General features: G+C 39.3%; 1 protein-coding gene across 2 annotated transcripts; it reads right to left on the reverse strand.

Annotated features, from left to right (window-relative positions):
• Nucleotides 1–786: 786 nt before the first annotated feature.
• Nucleotides 787–19155, reverse strand: LOC140950260 (multidrug resistance-associated protein 1-like). 2 transcript variants are annotated; one of them, XM_073399470.1, is made up of 27 exons: nt 18815–19155; nt 18607–18730; nt 18462–18523; nt 17925–18056; nt 17204–17413; nt 15089–15272; nt 14064–14318; nt 13665–13730; nt 13131–13268; nt 12828–12968; nt 11885–11972; nt 11116–11191; nt 10861–10987; nt 9550–9726; nt 9273–9440; nt 8935–9018; nt 8540–8636; nt 7210–7847; nt 6106–6618; nt 5170–5369; nt 4776–4902; nt 4234–4335; nt 3766–3912; nt 3351–3509; nt 2002–2168; nt 1571–1765; nt 787–1361 (listed from the first exon to the last, which is right to left on the reverse strand). In XM_073399470.1, the coding sequence occupies exons 1-27, from the start codon at nt 19084–19086 to the stop codon at nt 1253–1255; spliced, it is 4758 nt and encodes a 1585-aa protein (XP_073255571.1). In that variant the 5' UTR covers nt 19087–19155; the 3' UTR covers nt 787–1252. The 2 variants fall into 2 exon arrangements, with proteins under 2 accessions (XP_073255571.1, XP_073255570.1); XM_073399469.1 differs by having other exon boundaries at nt 11116–11194.
• Between the last annotated feature and the right edge of the window lie 1228 nt (nt 19156–20383).

A 20383-nucleotide genomic window follows, 5' to 3' on the forward strand; every position in this document is an offset into this window, starting at 1 on the left:
CACAATATCCTTGTGAATATTGACGAAAATAAAAACATTAAAATGTGACCAATTTTTGACCAAGACTATGGACTAACCCCTTAGAAAAAATATCAATTTTGGGACCGTTTTATAGTTTAGAAAGGCGTTTTTTCGTTTGAGAATATGGTAAAACACATTCTCCTGGCCTATATTGCCTAAAATAAAAAAAATGGAAAAATGGCCAATTTTTGACCAAAACCATGGACTAACTCCTTGGGAAAAATCTCAATTTTTCGACTTTTTCTACTTCTTGTTTTTATAGCCTAGAAAGGCGTCTTTTCGTTCTAGAATATCGTGAAACTAATTTTTTCTGGCCTATTTTGCCTAAAGTAAAAAGATGGGAAAATTCGCAAGTTTTTACGAAAACCATGAACTAACCCGGGTTTGGAAAAGTCGAAATTTGTCGACTTTTTTAACTTTTTGTTTTTATAGCCTAGAAAGGTGTTTTTTTTCTTTCTAGAATATCGTGAAAGACATTTTCTTGGCCTATTTTGCCTAAAATAAAAAAATGTTAAAGTGACCTATTTTTTACCAAAACCATGGACTAACCCCTTTGGAAAAAGCAGAATTTTCGTCTGTTAAAATTCTTGTTTTTATTGGCGAGAAATTCGTTTTTTCTTTGTAGAAAATAGTGAAACATTTTCCTGGCCTATTTTGCCTAAAATAAAAAGATGGAGAAATTGCTATTTTTTGAGCAAAACTATGGACTACCTTGGTTCAATCTTTGCTACTGATAAACGCAGTTAAAAAACGCAACCACCACGCTAAGAAAAAGATTGGTGCCTTTTATCTACTTTCTTACCCTTATCTTTGTACAATGTAATTCATCTTGCATGCTTATGAAATTCGTGCGATATAAATTGTTATTAGTAATATTACGACTATTATTTTCTATATTAAAATTATTTATTTATGTATTTGTTTTTGTTCTTTGTTTGTGTTGTTGTTGCTACTTTCAACAATGCTTGATGTGTAATGTTAAATGAGGATGGACCAACATAAAGGATCGTTTTAAAGCGACGTTTAGTTTGTAACTTATACGTAGAAACGGTGCCACGACGGTCGACAGGACATCGCGACATATGCATTATAACCCATAGTGCACATATCAAATGGCTATGGATCGCTTTCGACACTTTTATTGACTGATTGTCGAGTCATTTCTTTACTGGTGTGCCGGCTTCACACCACTGCTCTTACTTCCTTCCAAGGACTTTTGAGAACCTGTTTGTTACACTAGACCAGCATCTTTGGCCATCAAGTAAAATAATCCTTTACTTGATAGCAACTTTGATGGTGAATCAAATTCTGCTACTGATCCCTCCTTAAGGACCATCACCCTGAAGAACAAAAAACCGCAGCAGAGACATGATAAAATGTTTGGGACGGACGGGGGAGGAGGACAGAAAGACTTTGTGTGAAAATTTAAAAGGGAAGCGTTCCAACTCAGTAGGGAAAGTTGCAAAAGTCGAAAAAGACTATAAGTGAGAGGTGTAAAGAGCATAAGACAAAGAACTACATAACCAGCACTAAAGGTAACTTCTCTTACCGATCGTAATCCATGATGGTGTTGAGCCTGTGAGCAATAGTGAGAACCGTGCGGTCAGCAAACTCCCGCCGAATCGTTTGTTGAATGAGTTCATCAGTTTCCAGGTCCACCGCGGCTGTGGCTTCATCAAGAACAAGGATTTTACTTCTACGAAGCAACGCACGTGCTAAACATACCAACTGTCGCTGACCAATGCTGTAAACAAGGAGCGAATATTGTTCAGTAACACTACCTACGCGTTGTCTACGCTATTCCGCTCTTGGTGATGTTTACAGCAGTTGAAATTGGTTTTGCTCAATATATTGACATCATCGACACTCTTAGTATGACCATGGGACAATAATAAAGTAACTATCCCCATATACAGATTTTTTGGCGATGGCAACTAGCCCCCTTCACAAAAATTAATCAAAAAGTTAGTGAGGACTTACCTCATATTTTCGCCACCCTCAAGGATAGGCAAGTGAAGGCCTTTATCATGAGTCGTTATAAAGGTCTTTAGCTGGGTAACCTCCACAACGTTCCACAATTCCTCGTCTGAGTAATTATTGAATGGATCCAGGTTGAAACGAAAAGTTCCAGAAAATAGCACAGGGTCCTGGGAGAACAACAATTCACACAAAATACATACTGAGTGAACAAGCTTCTAAGATCGAATGAAGAAGGTACGGTTCGGATAATTAAATGACAAAGTAAATAGATGAGATCTCTGACGTAAGTAAATAGATAATAAAGATATCCGCAGACTGTAGCATAAACAGCGATCGTTCGCTTCCTCAAAGATAATCTCTTTAATAACATCACTATTTTCTTAGTGTTAGTGATATACGAAAGTTCTCATACTCAATTCAAATACTCATCAGTAATCAAAAGAATGTCTAATCAGCGTCTCATGAAACAGGGATCGTACTTTTTTGAGTTCTTCAAATTCCATGACTTTTTCCATGACCTTTTCTACTTTTCCATAACCTTAGGTTTAGCTGTCACTTTCGAAACATTTGAAAACTTTACCTGTTTTAGCATATTTTTGGCCCTTAAACAGTTCAACAGAAACAGAACAGAAACAAACTCTGGTATCCATCAAAATGCGTGCCGTTCGCGCTGTTTAATTACTCCTCTTTATCTTACGTTATCCTTGCTTTGTCATCTGCAGTATTACTAATCTACCACACAAAGGTGAAACTATAATTTTCCATGACTTTTAACGACCGAAAATTAAATTCCATGACTTTCCAGGACTTGAAAATGAAATTCTTAAATTCCACGACTTTCCAGGTTTTCCATGACCTGTACGAACCCGGTGAAACAGAGCAGAACACGGCCGAGCCTTCAGATTCTACCTCATTAGCTAATATATAGATTTAGCCGACGCTTAAGGCGAAGCACCTGTTAATGAAAAAACATTGCACTAAAGAAAAACCTAGAAACTTGTCAGCGGTAAACTTTAAAAAAACAGGTAACCTCGATGGGTCGACACCTGAGCCCGCGAAACGGTCATGTGATACTTGTCAGCGGATACCCTGTTTTAATAGCTGTCAATTGACTTCCGGTTGACTACAATATGGATGTGCAATATCAGGTTGCAGACACACTAGCTAGAAAGTGTACCATTTCCCATTGTATGGGACGGGCGAGTGGTCGTACGGTCACGTGACTACCAAAATTTCTTGGATAGACAGGTAACCCATTTTTTTTAGCTATGGGGCTTCGCGCACGCGTGGAGCTCCGCTAAAATAATTCAAAAAACCTCTGCACGCTACACGTGCCTACATGTTACTACCTGGGGAATTATGGTGAGTCTTGAGCGCAGATGATGGAGTCCAATTTTAGCAATGTCAATGTCATCAATAATAATCCTTCCTCCAGCTCTCTCCAGAATACGGAACAAAGCCAAAGTCAGTGAAGACTTGCCAGCCCCAGTGCGACCCACAATACCGATCTATAAAAACAAAATAAAAACTTTAAATGTGACAGCACACACCAAACAGACAGCAAAGAAGTAACGTGGTTTAGTTGCCAAAAGCTCCATGACCACATCCAATTAATGAGCAATTTTAAACCTTTGAGCATTAGCCATTCAGATCAAGGCAAAACCTAAGAAAAAAGTGTCTTTCATACTAACTAAATCTTGGTTTTTCGTGTGTCACTTCTATAGTTGTAAAGATAAACTTTCTTTGATGTGTACCGCTTTTTACCTTCTCTCTTGTTGCTATGGCACAGTTGATGCCTTTCAGCACTAAAGGCAGATTTTCTCTGTAGCGCACATCAACATTTTCCACAACTATCCTTCCTTGATGGGGCCATTCGTCGGCGGGACGCATAGTTGGAATTACCCAATCCGCCTGTCAAAAAACAATTAGAAAATATGACCATAGCTGCTTCGTCTTGCAAAGAGCAAGTAAACTCACCACCTCGGCTTGATTAATTAATCTCACACAAAGACAGTAAAAGATAATTATAATAATGATAAAGATAATAAACGAGAAAACCAAAACTGCGCACGCGACATGCGCAGACGTTTAGAAGCGATTTTTGTAATATACAGTACTGTTGTGTTCCGTGGCTATCAAAAATTCACAGGATCCACAAGTCTCAAATTACAAAATGATGTTTTTAAGGATGATAAGATATTGTAAAATCGTGCTTGCCATGTATTTACGTACCTCTCTGTCAATAGCTGTATATTCGGTGATTCTTTCCACTGAAACAATATTCGTTTCCATTTCACTGGTCGATCTCACCAACCAGTTTAATGAGCCAGTGATCTGGGAACAAACACGAACGTTAGCTACAAGTTTAGGATGTTAGCTGCTGTCACATCAGAATTCTTAACTGCAGCTTGCCTCAGTAAAATTCTTTTCATGATAAGCCAGTAAAAACGCATGTTCACAGGTGCACACGTTTGTAGCAATGATGGGATTGGTCCAATCGCGGCAGCCTTTTAGATGTGCCACACCCTGGACCATCGCCTTTATACCATGGGTTACAACTTGACATTAACTGAAGCCGTGTATTTAAGGTTGTTGATGAGAAAGCAACCAATGTTTATCAATCTCATTCATATCACGTAATCTACACGAAGTGCCTAACACTAATTAATGGAAGAGGTAAACGGGAAGGATAGTATGGAAAACAATAAAGTGGGAAATATTAACGTTATCAAATTATCGGAGGTGAATATAAAAAGAGCTGAGTAAGTATCTACCTGTAATGCATATGCCACAGACAACCCAACAAGACCAGGTGCAATGGTTTCCCTTGCAATAACAGCAAATAATGAAGCAAAGAACAAGATTGCAGCACCAATAAACTCCAGCCGTAGAGCTAACCACCTGCAACAGATACAAGCAAACAAATTTGACCTAAATCGGAGGAGAATTGTGTGAAGGGGGCAGACCTGTGCGGAAATGGGGGGGAGGGAGGACAGCAGTCCACCGACAAGCAGAACGTGTACTAAGCAGCTACCCTTCAGAACAAGCTCACCTAAAAACGCCGATAAAAATAATTCACCTTTACCATCACTTTACATAAGTTAATGAGCGAAAACAAGTTAATATATAGCGTACACTGTTGATGGGTCTTATAAGTAAGTCACTCACCTGTTTGTACAGATGTATGCGTAATGCGCCGAATGTGCCTTATCTACTCGCCGATGAATCTCCGTGATGAACCTCTTCTGTTGTGAATAGGCCCTTATTGTGCTGGTACCACTGATGGTTTCAAAAAAATGACTATATATCGGTGAACGGCTCACTGACTCAATTCTCCTGAGTTGGCGTGATGTAGACACATAAAATCTCTGAAAAATCAATTCACTCGATTAATTTACCATATACATTATAGTAATTTACGCAGTAAGGTTACTAAAGGACGCTTTCCATTTGTCAGAACTGACTGGCCAGACCGTTCCTATCGTATTGAGAATTTCACTTTAAATCAAAACTATCCAGCCAGATCAGTCAAATCTTAAACAATTTATCATACACCAAGGAGATGGTTTTTCTGCAAAAGCACTTTGAAAAAAGCCGATTTTATTTGCTAACTGACTGATCCGGCAATGGTCTTAAGTCTTATTTAGCCAGTGGAGTGAAACTACGCCGAGCTAAATCAACGTAACTAAACAATAATGGCCATTTGTATATGCGATATATGGGGGTTTGAGAGGCATTACCATTTGCATTCGCAATACCTCCTCTGTTGCTACCTTTGCAATACTTACCCTCCAGTATTTAAGTTGGTGTAATTATTTTTAACAGGTTTGTTTTAAAAATGTGCAGGCAGTTAACACAATCTATGGTCAGGTGCTCGTTACGAACTCAGTTACGAAATTTACTCATGGCTATTTATAAAAAAAAACACGAGCTCTCCTCTTTTGCAATCCTGTAAACAAAGATTCACCATCATTGCCCCAGAATGTTAAAGTAAATCTTTTAACAGGACCCTTTGTTGGAGCAGTTTTTGACAAGGAGGGTAGAATCCACCAATCTGATAGGTTATAATTATACCATATAATCCACAAGCCCCTCGTAACGTACCTGAATAAAAATGTATAGAACAGTCAAAGGCGCAACACACGTGAGAAACAACGGCGTGGAATAACTAATCACACATATAGTGCCAAGCGTAGCCAATAGTGTTCTTAAAAATCGACCCAGAATAGGTGGAAGCTTATCATCAACGGAATTAATGTCTTTTGAAAAGCGATTTACGATCCTTCCCAATGGCGTGCTCTCAAAAAATTGCATGGGAAGGTGCACTATGTTAATAAGAAGTCCTTGATGTAAATTTGTGGCAGCTTTCACTGAACTGTAGGCTAGAAGTAGGTTCATGGTGGTGATAAGAAGAAGCTGGCCCACTCCAAAAGCACCATACACGCCAAGGAAGGTGTCACGCTGCTGTGATGTTGTGACATTGGTGGAACTCCATTTTGCTAACCATATACGTGAAGCGATAAGAGAGGATTCTGCACCAACGCCACAGAAGAGAACAAGAATGAAACACAGAACTCCAAGGCTGCTAATGTATGCAACTATAACAGAAGTTTTAACCTCAAAAGAAAGAAAGGAACAAACAAACAATTAATTGACCAGATTAGATAGAAATACAATCCCAAACAGGAAACCACTACTTTCATTTGTAAAAACTTTTTAAATGAATATTTTACTGTCAAAGGAATGGTAACTAAAAATCAGTTGATAAGGAGGTTCATATATGAAAAGGCAAGAACCTCCCCCAGGCCCATGCCGTTTTCAAGGAGAATAATTTTTCCCGGAAAGAGGGTTACCCTCCCATCCGAGTTAACGTTGGCGAGTGTTTACATGAGAATAAGGTTGACCCCTGCCCTACAAGTTCCTACAGTACTCGTGAATGTTCTGATTGCCTAGACCTTGACCAAGTTTGCCCGGCTAGGCGGATCATCCTTCTAGCCTTGCAACTATTTGTTTCTCATGCAAATCGTTCGCCAAGTTTTGAAAGAAAATGTAAGAATAGATAGCTCGGCGCCCAGGGTAGCTTGAAGAGGCGAGGGACAAGTTTTCTCCACATAAACCTTTCTGGACGCGAAAATTTAGATATGGTAATTAAGACGGCAAGTACAATGGAAAGCTGTAGCTTTGTGAGGATACAAATAAACTAGTTACCGTTCCAGCCTGAGATCTTTCATCTGAAGTTGTCCTTGCTGTATCGCTTCTTCCCTTTCTGATTTTAGTTGGACATTCCATATTTCGTAGTTGTTCTTTACTAACTACATTCTGTCTTTCTACTTGGCCATCTTCAGAAGCTGTTATACAGATTGCTGGATTACCAGGGCATACTTGTGTATCAGTCACGTGATTAACTTTCTCAACCATTGACAATAAACTATTTACAGAAATACCGCTGACCATACTATGCCGCTGTTGCAGTAATGACTTTACTTGCAGATGCCTTTCATCACCTTCATCTATTTCTCGGCCATCAAACAAGAATTCTTCCTCCACCAAATCATTTGCGTCCATCCCTTCACATAACGATAGTTGGTGGTTTAACGAAAGTAAACTAGCTAAACTCTCTTGTCTTTCTAGCTGTTGTAACTGTTTAATCGGGGAATGTTTTACAGTGTGCTTGTCAGCTGCAAGTCTCTCTAAGTTCACTTCACTGTGTGAAGTAGCAGCTTGGTGACGTGGATGAGGCACGTTGCCAGGGAGATGACAGCTGACTGACCGATGGAATGCGGGCTTATTGGGTATTTCTGCCGATGGACTGGAGCCACTAACTTCCCGGCGGGTCTGAACTCTCACTGTCATACAAACAAGAACTGAAGTTAGCGATAAGCATTGCCATTTATGAAGACAGAAGAATTTGAACATTAGATTAAATGATTGCCCTTGGAAGGATGTAGCACAATTTTTAATCTTTAATCATGGTAATTGCCACTAGCTTTACAAATAATGCTAATCCGGCAGTGGAGCGGCCAGCGGTCGCTTAATTACACGGTAACAGAACAAATGAAAAACAACGCTGTAAATGCCATTATTATGTTAAATTAGTAGACACACTCTTCTGATGAATTCTGGGTACGATGAAGAACTAACAACGGCAGCTGGCAACAAGTTCCATACGGGGATTGATCTTGCATCAAAAGAGTGTTTGTAAGCGCCAACTGAAGAGGATGGGAGTCTGATCTTAAAGTCATGACTGGCCTTTGTACGGAGATGAGGTCTTAGGGAAGGGAGATGTTGACTAGCTGGACCTTTATGTATTTTATAAATCATGCAGAGACCGCATATCCTGCGCCTTGACTGCAATGGAGGCCAGTTCAAATCGGCAAGCATTGATTTCGAGTTGGGTTTTAAGTTTTTAATATAATAAGTTATTTGTAGGTATTTAGCTCTTCTGTATTTATTCCCGCTTTTACGGGGTCTTTGATTCGCCTTAACTAAGTAACCTCTCTTTCTTTTGCTCTCGGTTTCAACCAGTAAAATTACTTACTTTTACTGCTGTTATGGCAACCATTTTCACTGGCGTAGGAGTCAAGAAATTCCGCAAACCAGCCATGGGATGACTTAAGTTCTTCATACGTCCCAACCTGCAGGTACAGCACAGCTCAAGTTACTGATAAAATACAATACGCTAAACCAACCTTACAGAAAGTTTGTCATGTTGGATAGTAAAAGAGGACGGTTCATATCAATTGACCTCTTTCCCATTGCAGATCACACGATGTTACTCTGCTCTTCTCAAATTACATCCTGTTCACACCGTAAGCATGGTACAAAACAGCAAACTTTCTTGATAATACGGCACATTCTAAAGTGAAACGAAGTCTTTATTTATGGAAAGAGAAGGTGGGGCGGGGTAGAAAAACTCTTATAACAAGCATACACCTCTGAGATTACACCATCCTGAAGTACAATGATCTGGTCCATATGTGGTAAATACTGCACAGCGTGTGTCACAAGAACACGAGTCTGAAATGAAATAATAACATCATTACTTAGCAACAAATATTACAACATCTTTCAGTGACAGATGTTACTGATCAGTAGCACAGCATTACTCTAAACCGTTAGTTTGAGACGAAAACAGGTTTGAAAGATAATTGTCAGTGAGTTATTGAATGGAAAAAATACATTCTTCAAGCAAGTGCATACAGCATATGCTGCAAGTTACATTGTACTAACAGTAAATATTTTCTGTCTTCTTTAGGAGATGTCGTTGGTACCTTTTCCTTCAGTAATCCCTGGGGTCCAATCACGTGATCAAAGATGTGTTTTCCTACATGTGAATCTACAGCACTGAGTGGATCATCCAACAGATAGATATCAGCGTCAAAATACACTGAACGAGCCAAGCTCACTCGCTGTTTCTGTCCTCCACTAAGGTTAATACCCTTAAAGACAAAAGCACCATATGTATCATTCCACAGTTAGACGACATACAAACATGCAGCACGAGAAACAGTCACTTTCTCATTCGGCTAAGGTCAGCAAATTTCGCACCTTTTCACCGATTTCAGTTAGATCCCCAGCGGGAAGTATATCAATATCAGGAGTAAGAGCACACGCCCTTATCACGTGATCGTAGCGTTGTGGATCATGTGATTGTCCGAACAGTACATTTTCTTGCAGCGTTGCATTCTGGATCCATGGCTGTTGAGGAACGTAAGCGGTGCTTCCCTGTAGAGTTACAAAAAACAGACACATGATTGAGCAAATTAGCAGATTACTGTACCTCAGAGAAAACAGAAAAGGTCACCACATTCTTTACCTTGATCAACACGAAATGAAACCCACTTACTGTATTTCCTCGAGTAATAGCCGTCCCTCGATTAATCGCCTCTCTTTGACGTAAATATTTAAAATAATCGCTTCCTCGAATAATTGCCCGACGCCCCCCCCCCCCCCAACCCCCCCTCAACCCCAATAGGGAGCTTAAGCAAAAACGACGGCAACGGCTACGAAAACGTCACTTAAAAAGTGAAGTCGCGCTGCTTCAAACTTTATCGCGCTTATTCCATCTCGCTCAGTTCGTCAAATGTTGGCAATGTTTTTCTGGAGTTCAATTCTTAAAGACTGTATCGAAGTTCAGGAGAAGAAAGAGAAAGTCGTGGTCTTGCGTTCACGTCCTTCACAAAACGTGAAAATAGGCATTTTCACGTCGTAGTAGTGTAGTGACGGCAAAGAAACGTACAAAAAAGCGTGATGCACGTGCAAAGTTGTTGTTTTGCCAGTCTAAACCAATTGCATTTTTGCCGTTCTTGTTGACGTCGCCGTCGTCGTTGCTTAAGCTCCCTAATACCTCCTGGAGGAGAGAATCTGGAGCATGAAGCTGAAGTGGAGTCTGATCAGTGACGATTCAAGCTCTGACGCCAAGGATATTGGTATTGAAAAACCAAACCACTGAATGGTTCACTTGGCCATCATACTCAAACTTTAATATGAATTCAATTGAAACGTTTATATTTTAAACAACAATCTATAAATGCTGTAACTTAGCATTAGTTAAAATATTGAAAGAAAATAAACTGAACTGAATTGAAATACTCAAGAAACAAGACTTGGAGCACTTAAAAGGCCCATGTTCAGTTTATTTGAGGTCATTATTTTTTTCATTTAACGGGATGATAAAACAAACTATTTAGGGTGCGACTTCCAGTAAACAATATTTGAAATAATCGCCCCTGGCAATTAATCGGGGAAAGACAGTACTCAAACACTTTTGTACCATTTCAAAGATTAATCAAGAAAAACATAAAGTGACTCTAAGAAACTATTTTACTGTTTTCATCAGAATTCTTTAAATAAACAAACCTTAATACAAACAAGGCCGTCTGTTTTCTCGGTTTCTCCAAGTATTGCGGAGAGCAAAGTAGATTTTCCACAGCCAACTTGACCAACTACTGCCACAAGCGAACCACTGGGGATGTTTACATTAATGCTGTCGAAAATAACAAAAATTAACGATAAAGTAGCTATCAAAGCAAATGACAAAAGAAACATTAAAGTGTACAGACTTGCCTCAGAAACTGAAAAAAAGAGGAGTATGAGAGGGTTTTTTTCACCTACCCTTTTAAGACAGGGATGTCTTTGTTTCTCTCCCAGCAATATGTGCCATTTTCAATGAGAATTGCAATGTTGGTGCCTACTGATACAAGAAACACATTGATGATGTGACAGACATTTGTGAATGAATCACGTTGGTAAGGATCAAAGACAGCTCTAGAGGAAAAGCCCCGGGGCCCAGTTCCCTTGCTATATACCAAACCGAGGCCTACAGGATGGAGAACTAATTTTTCAAGAGTGGCCCCACCCTTAACGTCAAAGTCTATAACAGCCATTAACCTGGCTACGACCAATCAAATACTGGATACTGCAACAAGACCCTTTTGGTGGTGTTTTTTCAAATTTCCGGTAAAAGGACTGGGTTATTCTTTGGGGTCTGTGGATGAGATTGTGATGTGTAAACACGCAAGTGAAAGTTACTGAGAAGTACTTTCCTGTGGTACCGTTCATTATGCTGTAAAAGGTGGATCTAAGTTTTTGAGTCTGTGAATGAAATCCTGAAGTGTGACCATTTAAATGAAAGCTACTGAGCAGTACTTTCCCGTGGTACTGTTTGTTACACTGTACATAGTAAATCTAACTTTTGAGTCTGTGGATGAAATCCTAAGGTGTCACCATCAAATGAAAGATACTGAGCAGTACTTTCCTGTGACTGTTTATTATGCTGAATATTACAGTACTCTTGGAAAGTGAAGAATCGGGATGTTAATAGGTAAGGCAGACAATAACAGATGATTTTCTCCAATTAATTGATGACCTCATTGAAACTTACGGTGTGAAGGCATGTTCCGTATGACGTTATCAGGTTGTATTTCTCCTAGCTTCAAAAACTCCTCAAGGCGATGGACTGAAACTTGAGCCTGCGGGAAATTCACCCAAAAAAACAACAAAACAAAACAAACACCTTAAGAGCATAGCTTTGAGAGTTTTTCTGGTTCAATACACATGAAACTTCATGTCGGAAATAAATACTGGCAGTAAAATGGTGAGTTTTAATGGGCTAGTGATTGCATAATTTGATATAAATCTGTTAAATACTGCACGATTCTCCCAACCGTGAATCTACAATGGCTGTAATTACTTTGGTTTTATATTGAGTGCGAATGGCGAAGAAAATCTGATGCCAATTTCTCAACCAATCAGAAGTAAAATTGCATGTTGCGTGCATTTGTTTTTCCACACTAAATGCCAGCACATGGTTTGTGACATCTTTTGTGATTTGGCTGAGTATTTGTTTTGGCTTTACTACATTAATCTGAATACTTGAGGCACTTTCCATTTGTCAGAACTGACTGGCCAGACCATAACCATCATGATGAGAATTTCAATTTTAATCAAAACTATCCAGCCAGATCAGTCAAATCCTAAATAGCAAGCATGAAGGAGAAGGTTTTTACGCAAAAACTCTTGGAAAAAGCCTATTAATTTTCATTGTCAAAATGACTGGTTTGTCCATAGTCCAGCTGGCCAGTTCCGACTTTTGGAAAGTGCCCGAAGTAACAGTACACTGTACATCATATGCACATAACATTTAATTATGCATTCAGACTTTGGCTTACACCAAGTCATGGCAAATGCTATGTCAATTAAACCTGTACTCAGAACTCACTCCAGGGAACGAAGTTTTCAACGTAAAGATCTTGGGTTAATTCCCTCTAATTCTCTCTTATAACTAAATGATGGAGTTAACTAACTTACTTCTGCACTTAACTGACCTGAATAAAGTTTACCACCACTCTTGGTAGCATGGAAAGAGGAAAACGTAGAATATTGAACAAGGAAATTGCAACAAAAGCTTTAGCAGCTGTCAGCTCATTTCCCATTAACACATAAACAGCAAAGGTGGCCAAAGAAACCTACAGAGATCAAAGACAAAAAAAAAATGATTTGATTGCCTATAATTTATACGGAACATATGTAAAACATACATTCTGTGGCTTTTCAGTAGAGTGGGATCACATCAGCTACAAGATAAGAGACTCAAGCAAAATGCAAAACACAATCAAATTACTTCCTACCAGAAATGGGGCACAAATGAAGGTAAAGCCAACAGCTGAATTAAGGTACAAGCTTTGACGGAGATGATGCAGCTCTTTATTTCTTATTTCTGTTATCTTGTTAATAAATGATTCCTCCCATGCATACAACTTAAGTACCTGGAAAAAGAAGATGTAGGTAGCAAGAAAGTTACAAAACACACATGCGAGCTAGAAACAACTGGGTATGTACTGAAAATACCTTAATCTACAAAGCCCTGGATTGTGGTTTGGTTGATTGCCATAAATAATATTTATTACATTTGGAAAAGACACAAAGTTTGGTCGATAATAACAAGTTGCAGAAAAGAATTTCTACCCACTCACTGGGCAACTTGCAACGGAGCAGAGCAAAAAATGTATCAGAGAGGTGTTCACTTCATTACGTCTTTTACATTTGATGTGGAGAAAGAGAGGGACCATACTCAGTAGCAGCTTCTGTTCAGCCAATGAAACGTAAAACCTTTGTGAATATTACTATTCCTAACAGAGTAATGTTAATGGTTATTGTCAAACCTTAATACCACTCAGCACTTCATTCATCAACTTTATACGTTCGTCAGAGTGTTTCAATTGCTTCACCTGCAAATATATTGAGCAAAAATAATCTGGAGAACAGTCGTTGAAATCATACACATTAAGCTTTGGTGATATATTTCCAGTCAGCCCTTGCCTGATGGAGACTTGCTAACAACTTACTCATGAGACAAGCAATAATATTTGAAAAACCTTTTCTGAGAACAAGCTAATTGGTTTAACTAAATGCTTAAAATGATCAGCTGTGAATGGGTCAATAAAGACTTGAGGAAGTGCCTTCATGTAAGGATATGCTCAAACCAAAATTCTTATTGTGTTGTGTTTGACTCTGGTGTGATTGGATACATGCAGTGACCTGCAATGTTTAAAATGGTTTACCTGAATATTCCTAACCAGTCGAGCCAAAAGCAGATTCAGAGGTACTAACAATAGGAGCACACCCACTCCAGCCAAGGTGGCCACACCCATTGTTACATAAAGGAAGTAAATGGCGACACAGATTTGGAAAGGGGCCGACCAGATCTGATTAAATGACTGCACAAGTTGCATCACTTTTTGTGCATCTATAGCCATAAGGTTAACCATCTCTCCTGCTGTAGAAAGTCTTCTTGAGATATGACTCAGACACATTGCCTAAGTAAAAAAAGGTATCATTCAGTAAAAAAAAGAATGATCAATAGAAAAGACCCTTACTAGGGCCTAAAATATCAATAAACATTTCCTCCTTGACACTGAAAAATATCTGTAATCTTATTACGCCATGTATGTCCCATTTCTTGAAGCAAAAAAAGAGGAATGCAAAGGGAACATCTGGCACATTTTCAGAGCAGAAGGAGACGCTTTCAAGGGTAACTTATCACCCATTCCCTAGAAATTTATTAGTTATTGCATGATGACAGTGTGCTCTGAACATTATGCAATAATTTTCCTCCCAAATGCAATAAAAATCCTTTGCAGACTTTAAACCATCTTACAAACAGCTTAGAATAATTTATTACCACTCGATATTTTCTTTGAAAATGTTGTAAAAATTGTATTAATGGGACCACAAATGAGTTGTATGAAAAAGGTTAACCAGACTGGTTGGTTGAAAGGTTCTGACTTCTGTAAGAAATAAACTAACTGCACAAGCTTTCATTTGAAAAGATTGCTACAAAAGGAAGTGGGTATCTATAAAAAAGACCATAAGCCAGGCAGGGGAACAGCATGATTGCATGCATAACATCAATGGTTTTGGGGGCTTTCTTTCAACAAGAGATGTCCTGCATTAAGAGAATCATGCAGCACAGACTACTGCAGGAAGAGACAAGAATTGAAAAGCAAGAGGTGCAGTTCCCATCATGTGAGAGGGTGTTACTGTCATTTACTTTCATCATTTCTGTACCGAGGGGCGTGGCCTTTACCTTGTTATACACCACACCAATAATACTTGTATGCACTCTCATAGCTGATGTAAATGATATGTGAAGTGAATGTTGTACTAATGAGACTTGAAATGCTTGAACAACTAAAAAACAAACTACATAAACATATCCCTTCCAAGCATCAGCATCATTTCCATTATCCTCAGTGTATTCTATCAGGAGTCTGTAAAACATTAAAAAATATAAAGTAAACAATCAGTCAAGAGACAACTGGAGATCAGAGCTGGTCGCTCTGGTTACTGTCTTGTTCTTGAGAGATTCACCGTTGAGAGGAGAGGTGTATAATGACCGCAAAAAACATCTCTCTAGTGACATGTTTTCCTAAGTAGGGGAACACATATTATTTACTAGTATTAAGCGTTCCCTACTCGGAAACACATCTCTAGTGATATGTGCGACCCTAGCCAGGAAACAAATATCCCTAGTGAAATGTGTTTCCCATTTCTCAGAACACATATCCCTAGTGATATGGGTTCCCTTACCTGGGAAAACACATATCCCTAGTGATATATGTTCCCCCAACAGCAAAACACATATCCCTAGTGATATGGGTTCCCCCACCTGGAAAAAACATATCCGTAGTGATATGGGTTCCCTTACCTGGGAAACACATATCCCTAGTGATATGTGTTCCCCAATCTGAAAAACACATATCCCTAGTGATATGAGTTCCCCGACCAGGGAAACACATATCCCTAGTGATATGGGTTCCCCTACCTGGGAAACACATATCCCTAGTAATATGGGTTCCCTTACCTGGGAAATACATATCCCTAGTGATATGTGTTCCCCCACATGGGAAACATATATCCCTAGTGATATGTGTTCCCCCACCTGAGAAACACATATCCCTAGTGATATGGGTTCCCCTACCTGGGAAACACATATCCCTAGTAATATGGGTTCCCTTACCTGGAAAACACATATCCCTAGTGATATGTGTTCCCCCACATGGAAAACACATATCCCTAGTGATATGTGTTCCCCCACCTGGGAAACACATATCCCTAGTGATATGGGTTCCCTTACCTGGAAAACACATATCCCTAGTGATATGGGTTCCCTTACCTGCGAAACACATATCCCTAGTGATATGAGTTCCCCCATATGGGAAACACATATCCCTAGTGATATGGGTTCCCCCACCTGGAAAACATGTATCCCTTGTGATATGAGTTCCCCCACCTGCGAAACACATATCCCTAGTTATGTATGTTCCCCCACCTGGGAAACACATATCCCTAGTGATATGGGTTCCCTTACCTGGGAAACACATATCCCTAGTGATGTGTGTTCCCCCACCTCGGAAACACATATCCCTAGTGATATGGGTTCTCTTACCTGGGAAACACATATCCCTAGTGATGTGTGTTCCCCCACCTTGGAAACACATATCCCTAGTGATATGTGTTCTCCCACCTGGGAAACACGTATCCCTAGTGATATGTGTTTCCCCACCTAGGAAACACATATCCCTAGTGATATGTGTTCCCCACCTGGGAAACACATATCCCTAGTGATATGTGTTCCCCTTTCTGGGAAACACATATCCCTAGTGATATCGGTTCCCTTACCTGGGAAACACATATCCCTTGTGATATGGCTTTCCTTACCTTGGAAACACTTATCCCTAGTGATATGGGTTCCCTTACCTCGGAAACACATATCCCTAGTGATGTGTGTTCCCCCACCTGGGAAACACATATCCCTAGTGATATGTGTTCCCCCACCTGGGAAACACTTATCCGTAGTAATGCAGGTTCCCTTACCTTGGAAACACATATCCCTAGTGATATGTGTTCCCTTACCTCGGAAACACGTATCCCTAGTGATATGTGTTCCCCCACCAGGGAAACACGTATCCCTAGTGATATGTGCTCCCCCACCTGGGAAACACACATCACGTGTTCCTGGTAAGGGAACATACATCCCTAGTGATATGTGTTTCCCTAACTGGAAAACACATTTTACTAGTGATATGTGTTTCCCAGCTAGGGGAACACATATCACTAGTGCTACTGTATGTGTTCTCCCACTGTTAAGTCAGTTTTGGTTGTAAGATAATGTTATGTTAGATTGATCACAGTAACTTACCTGAGGAGGTATGGCTGAATGAAAAGCAAGACATCTTTGAGCAGCACGAAGAATATTCCAATTACAAAATAAGGAGCAAACACCCTTATCATGGCTTTAACAAGTGATGACTCATATCCTTGCTTCCCAGGAAACCTAACATCACTGTCTCCTTGAAGACAAACTCGTTCTGTGTCCTGTTCAACCATATGACCATGAAGTGTGCTTTTTCTAAAGAGTAACGGTAAACATTAACAGGTGGCAAACTTAACTAGACATTTTCAAACTGAATGGATCACACCAGGCATTCAGAGTGAAATATATCCTTCCTTGTAAAACTGTTATGTTTTTGTCTTTGTAGGTTGTGTGTGTGTGTTATATATCAGTTGTTGGAGCTGTGTTATTGATGAGAACACGGTAAAATGAATAACAGTAACATTACTCAACTTACAGTATATATTCTTGTTTTCAACGTTATCACCAATAACATCACACCAACACCTACTGCCTGAGACATCAGCTTCTCAATTCCCAGACAGTGTCTATTCTAACCAGGTATCAACTCATTTGGTAAAACAAAATCATTGTCTTTCTTAATTCACTCTCCTACTGATGCAAAAAACAGAGAAACTACACCATACATATTACCCACCCTAGAAACCTTCATCTCACAGTCCATCACTAGGATCTCAAAGTACAGTCCCTCGGTCATTATTTTCCCTATCTACATGTACATACATACCTGCAGGACTTTCTCAATTCTTGGTCCCACTCTTTGTGAAGTCTAGGTACAACGTGATGCGACTGACTTCTCTCATCCAATAACCACAAGTCATCATCCTGGAGGGCTCTCCTGTAGCCAGTTATAATCAGTCTGTAAAGTATCAACAAACACATACTAACAGTAAGTGAGCTGCCATTGGGAATACAGGTTCCTTTTTCTTACCTACCTGTAGTTAGAAGATGTAACTGTTGAAGATAAAATGATCGGTTAAAGTAAAAGAGAAATCTAAGTTTTTCTCCAAGGGAAGAATAAACTCCTCTCATGAACAGGACTGAATATTGATACTGTCATCTTTAGTAATATGCCACCAGTGCTTATTTATGCACATTCGAGAGACCCATCTTATAAATGGAATACACAGTAAAAGGAATGAACGAAGCAAAATGGAAAGAAGAAGAATTCTATTTTGCACCTTGACCACAGCATGATTCTGCATTTTCTGGAGTACAAAGGAAATACAAATTCTCAGGTTTAAAATATTGCAATAGATGTTACCTATTTAGCCACCAAAATGTCAATCTTGAAAAGAAATTGGCTCCTTTTTCAGGACATGGTTTCTACAGGAGAAAAGAAATAGGAATTGCCATTAAAAAATACGTCAATGCTTTAAGTCATTAGACCAATGACATATTTTTCTTACCCTGGTAGACTCAGTCATTTCATTGGGTGTTGTCAGTGTTGCTACTTGTGGGAAAAACTTTAAATCAAGCTGTCTATTAACCATTGTTGGTAATACTTCACCACAATCCATAAGATGATTGAGCCTAAAATTTAAGAACAGTATACAGTGTCTTTAACATGTGCAACCAACTAAAAAAGTAAAAAAGCAAATCTTTTCAAGCACAAACCTATCACCACCCAGATCTTCTTTTAATGGAACAACAAAAGTGCTTGGTATAAACCCTTCTTCACTGCCACTTGTGGTACATCTCACATATAACCACCAGCTTTTTACATTCTTGGTGAGAATCTCAAAGCACTGTCCCTTGTGAAAAGATAACTGGGCCTCTTGCTTTGGGGCATCTTTTACAAGCTCGTACGTTAAGATGCTGTTTTCATGCTGGAATGGATCAAAGTCTTCAACAGCTATCACCCTTACTTTCTGTTTTGCTGCTGCCATCAAAGAAACTTTAACAGGTAGTCCTTATCTAGGACTATATGTATAGCTGTAAGGTCATGTGTATACAGCGAACCTTGCAATAAACAACAAAAAATACTACATTTACTACTAACTGCAGTATGTTGATAACCTCCCGGTTATTGCTCTTGAATGACTAGAAAATCTTGGTTTATTCAATACAAATCAAGTGCTGGGCACCCTTCAATTTTACTTTAAAGAGCAAAGCCTTGCACCTCAAGGGGGTATTCTGGATTTCACATAATGGGGATGATCAAATGGTTGCGAAAATCAAAACCCGAAATTTGTGTTTGTAGCTGGGATACGCTGGCACTACCAACCATATTTAGATTTGTGAAAGGTTTGAACCCAGGAGTCATTTCAAAAGTAGGTTGAGTTTGATCATCCGGGTGAACGTAGTCCTGAATAGGACTGTTGTTGTTGACAGTGACTGACGTTTCGACAACCTGTGTGGTAGTCATCTTCAGAGTCAAAGGAGTTGTATATATCACATCAGTTGATGGTATTATACTCTGGTTATTGATCTGACTGGTCAATTATGTTGCAATGTTATTGGTCATCTGTCAATTAAGCTGTGATCTTTAGATTGTTTTGAATCCCCAAAAAAGTCCCTACTTAAACCAAGCCACCAAAAAAATAGTTACCTAATCTTCCTACCCACCCGCGCAAAAAAAAAACATCCTGGAATCAAAAATTACAAACCCAAAAAAATTATTTGATCATCCCCATCACTTGAAGTCTGGAGTACCCCCCATGGGTCTTGCACCTGTTCCAGTTTATGCACAAGAGAGGAAAGAGAAAACGTTAGCAAAGGTTCTTGCCTTTTTCTTTGGCATGACCAAGGTCAAACCTCAGGAACTCAAGGACACCTTAACTTCCGCCAAATCACGCGCAGCACATGAATCAACTCTGAGGCAGATGGCCTGTACACTAACAATTCGGTTTATGTTTACAACTTTATCATTTTGGTTTATTGGCAATGTTGTGGTTCGATTTCTTCGCTGGTTTGAAGTTTATGTCCTCTTGTTTCAAACTCATTACTGTAGTACCAAGCCCTGGAACACAGGTAGCCCAAGCTCACTATAAGAGCCCTGAACAACATTATCCCACTTAGCTAATTAATTATTCATATGACAACATTTTCCCAATGTTGATAATAATGTTGTTCAGGGCTCTCATAGTAAGCTTGGGCGACCTGTGGCTAGAACAAAGGAAAAACAAAAACCAAGGATAGAATTGAACCACAGCACATCGATATAGGGTTGTGCAGACATTTTAC

The sequence above is a fragment of the Porites lutea genome, chromosome 10 (assembly GCF_958299795.1).
Source record: "Porites lutea chromosome 10, jaPorLute2.1, whole genome shotgun sequence".
In the NCBI taxonomy this organism is placed as follows: Eukaryota; Metazoa; Cnidaria; class Anthozoa; order Scleractinia; family Poritidae; genus Porites; species Porites lutea.

Coding starts and splice junctions, on each gene's coding strand:
- LOC140950260 (XM_073399469.1), bottom strand. CDS start 19,086: ATGGCAGCAGCAAAACAGAAAGTAAGGGTGATAGCTGTTGAAGACTTT. Junction 11,195..11,884: donor ACGGAACATGCCTTCACACC/GTAAGTTTCAAT, acceptor TTCTTGTATCAG/TAGGCACCAACATTGCAATT. Junction 2,169..3,350: donor GACTCACCATAATTCCCCAG/GTAGTAACATGT, acceptor TTGTTCTCCCAG/GACCCTGTGCTATTTTCTGG.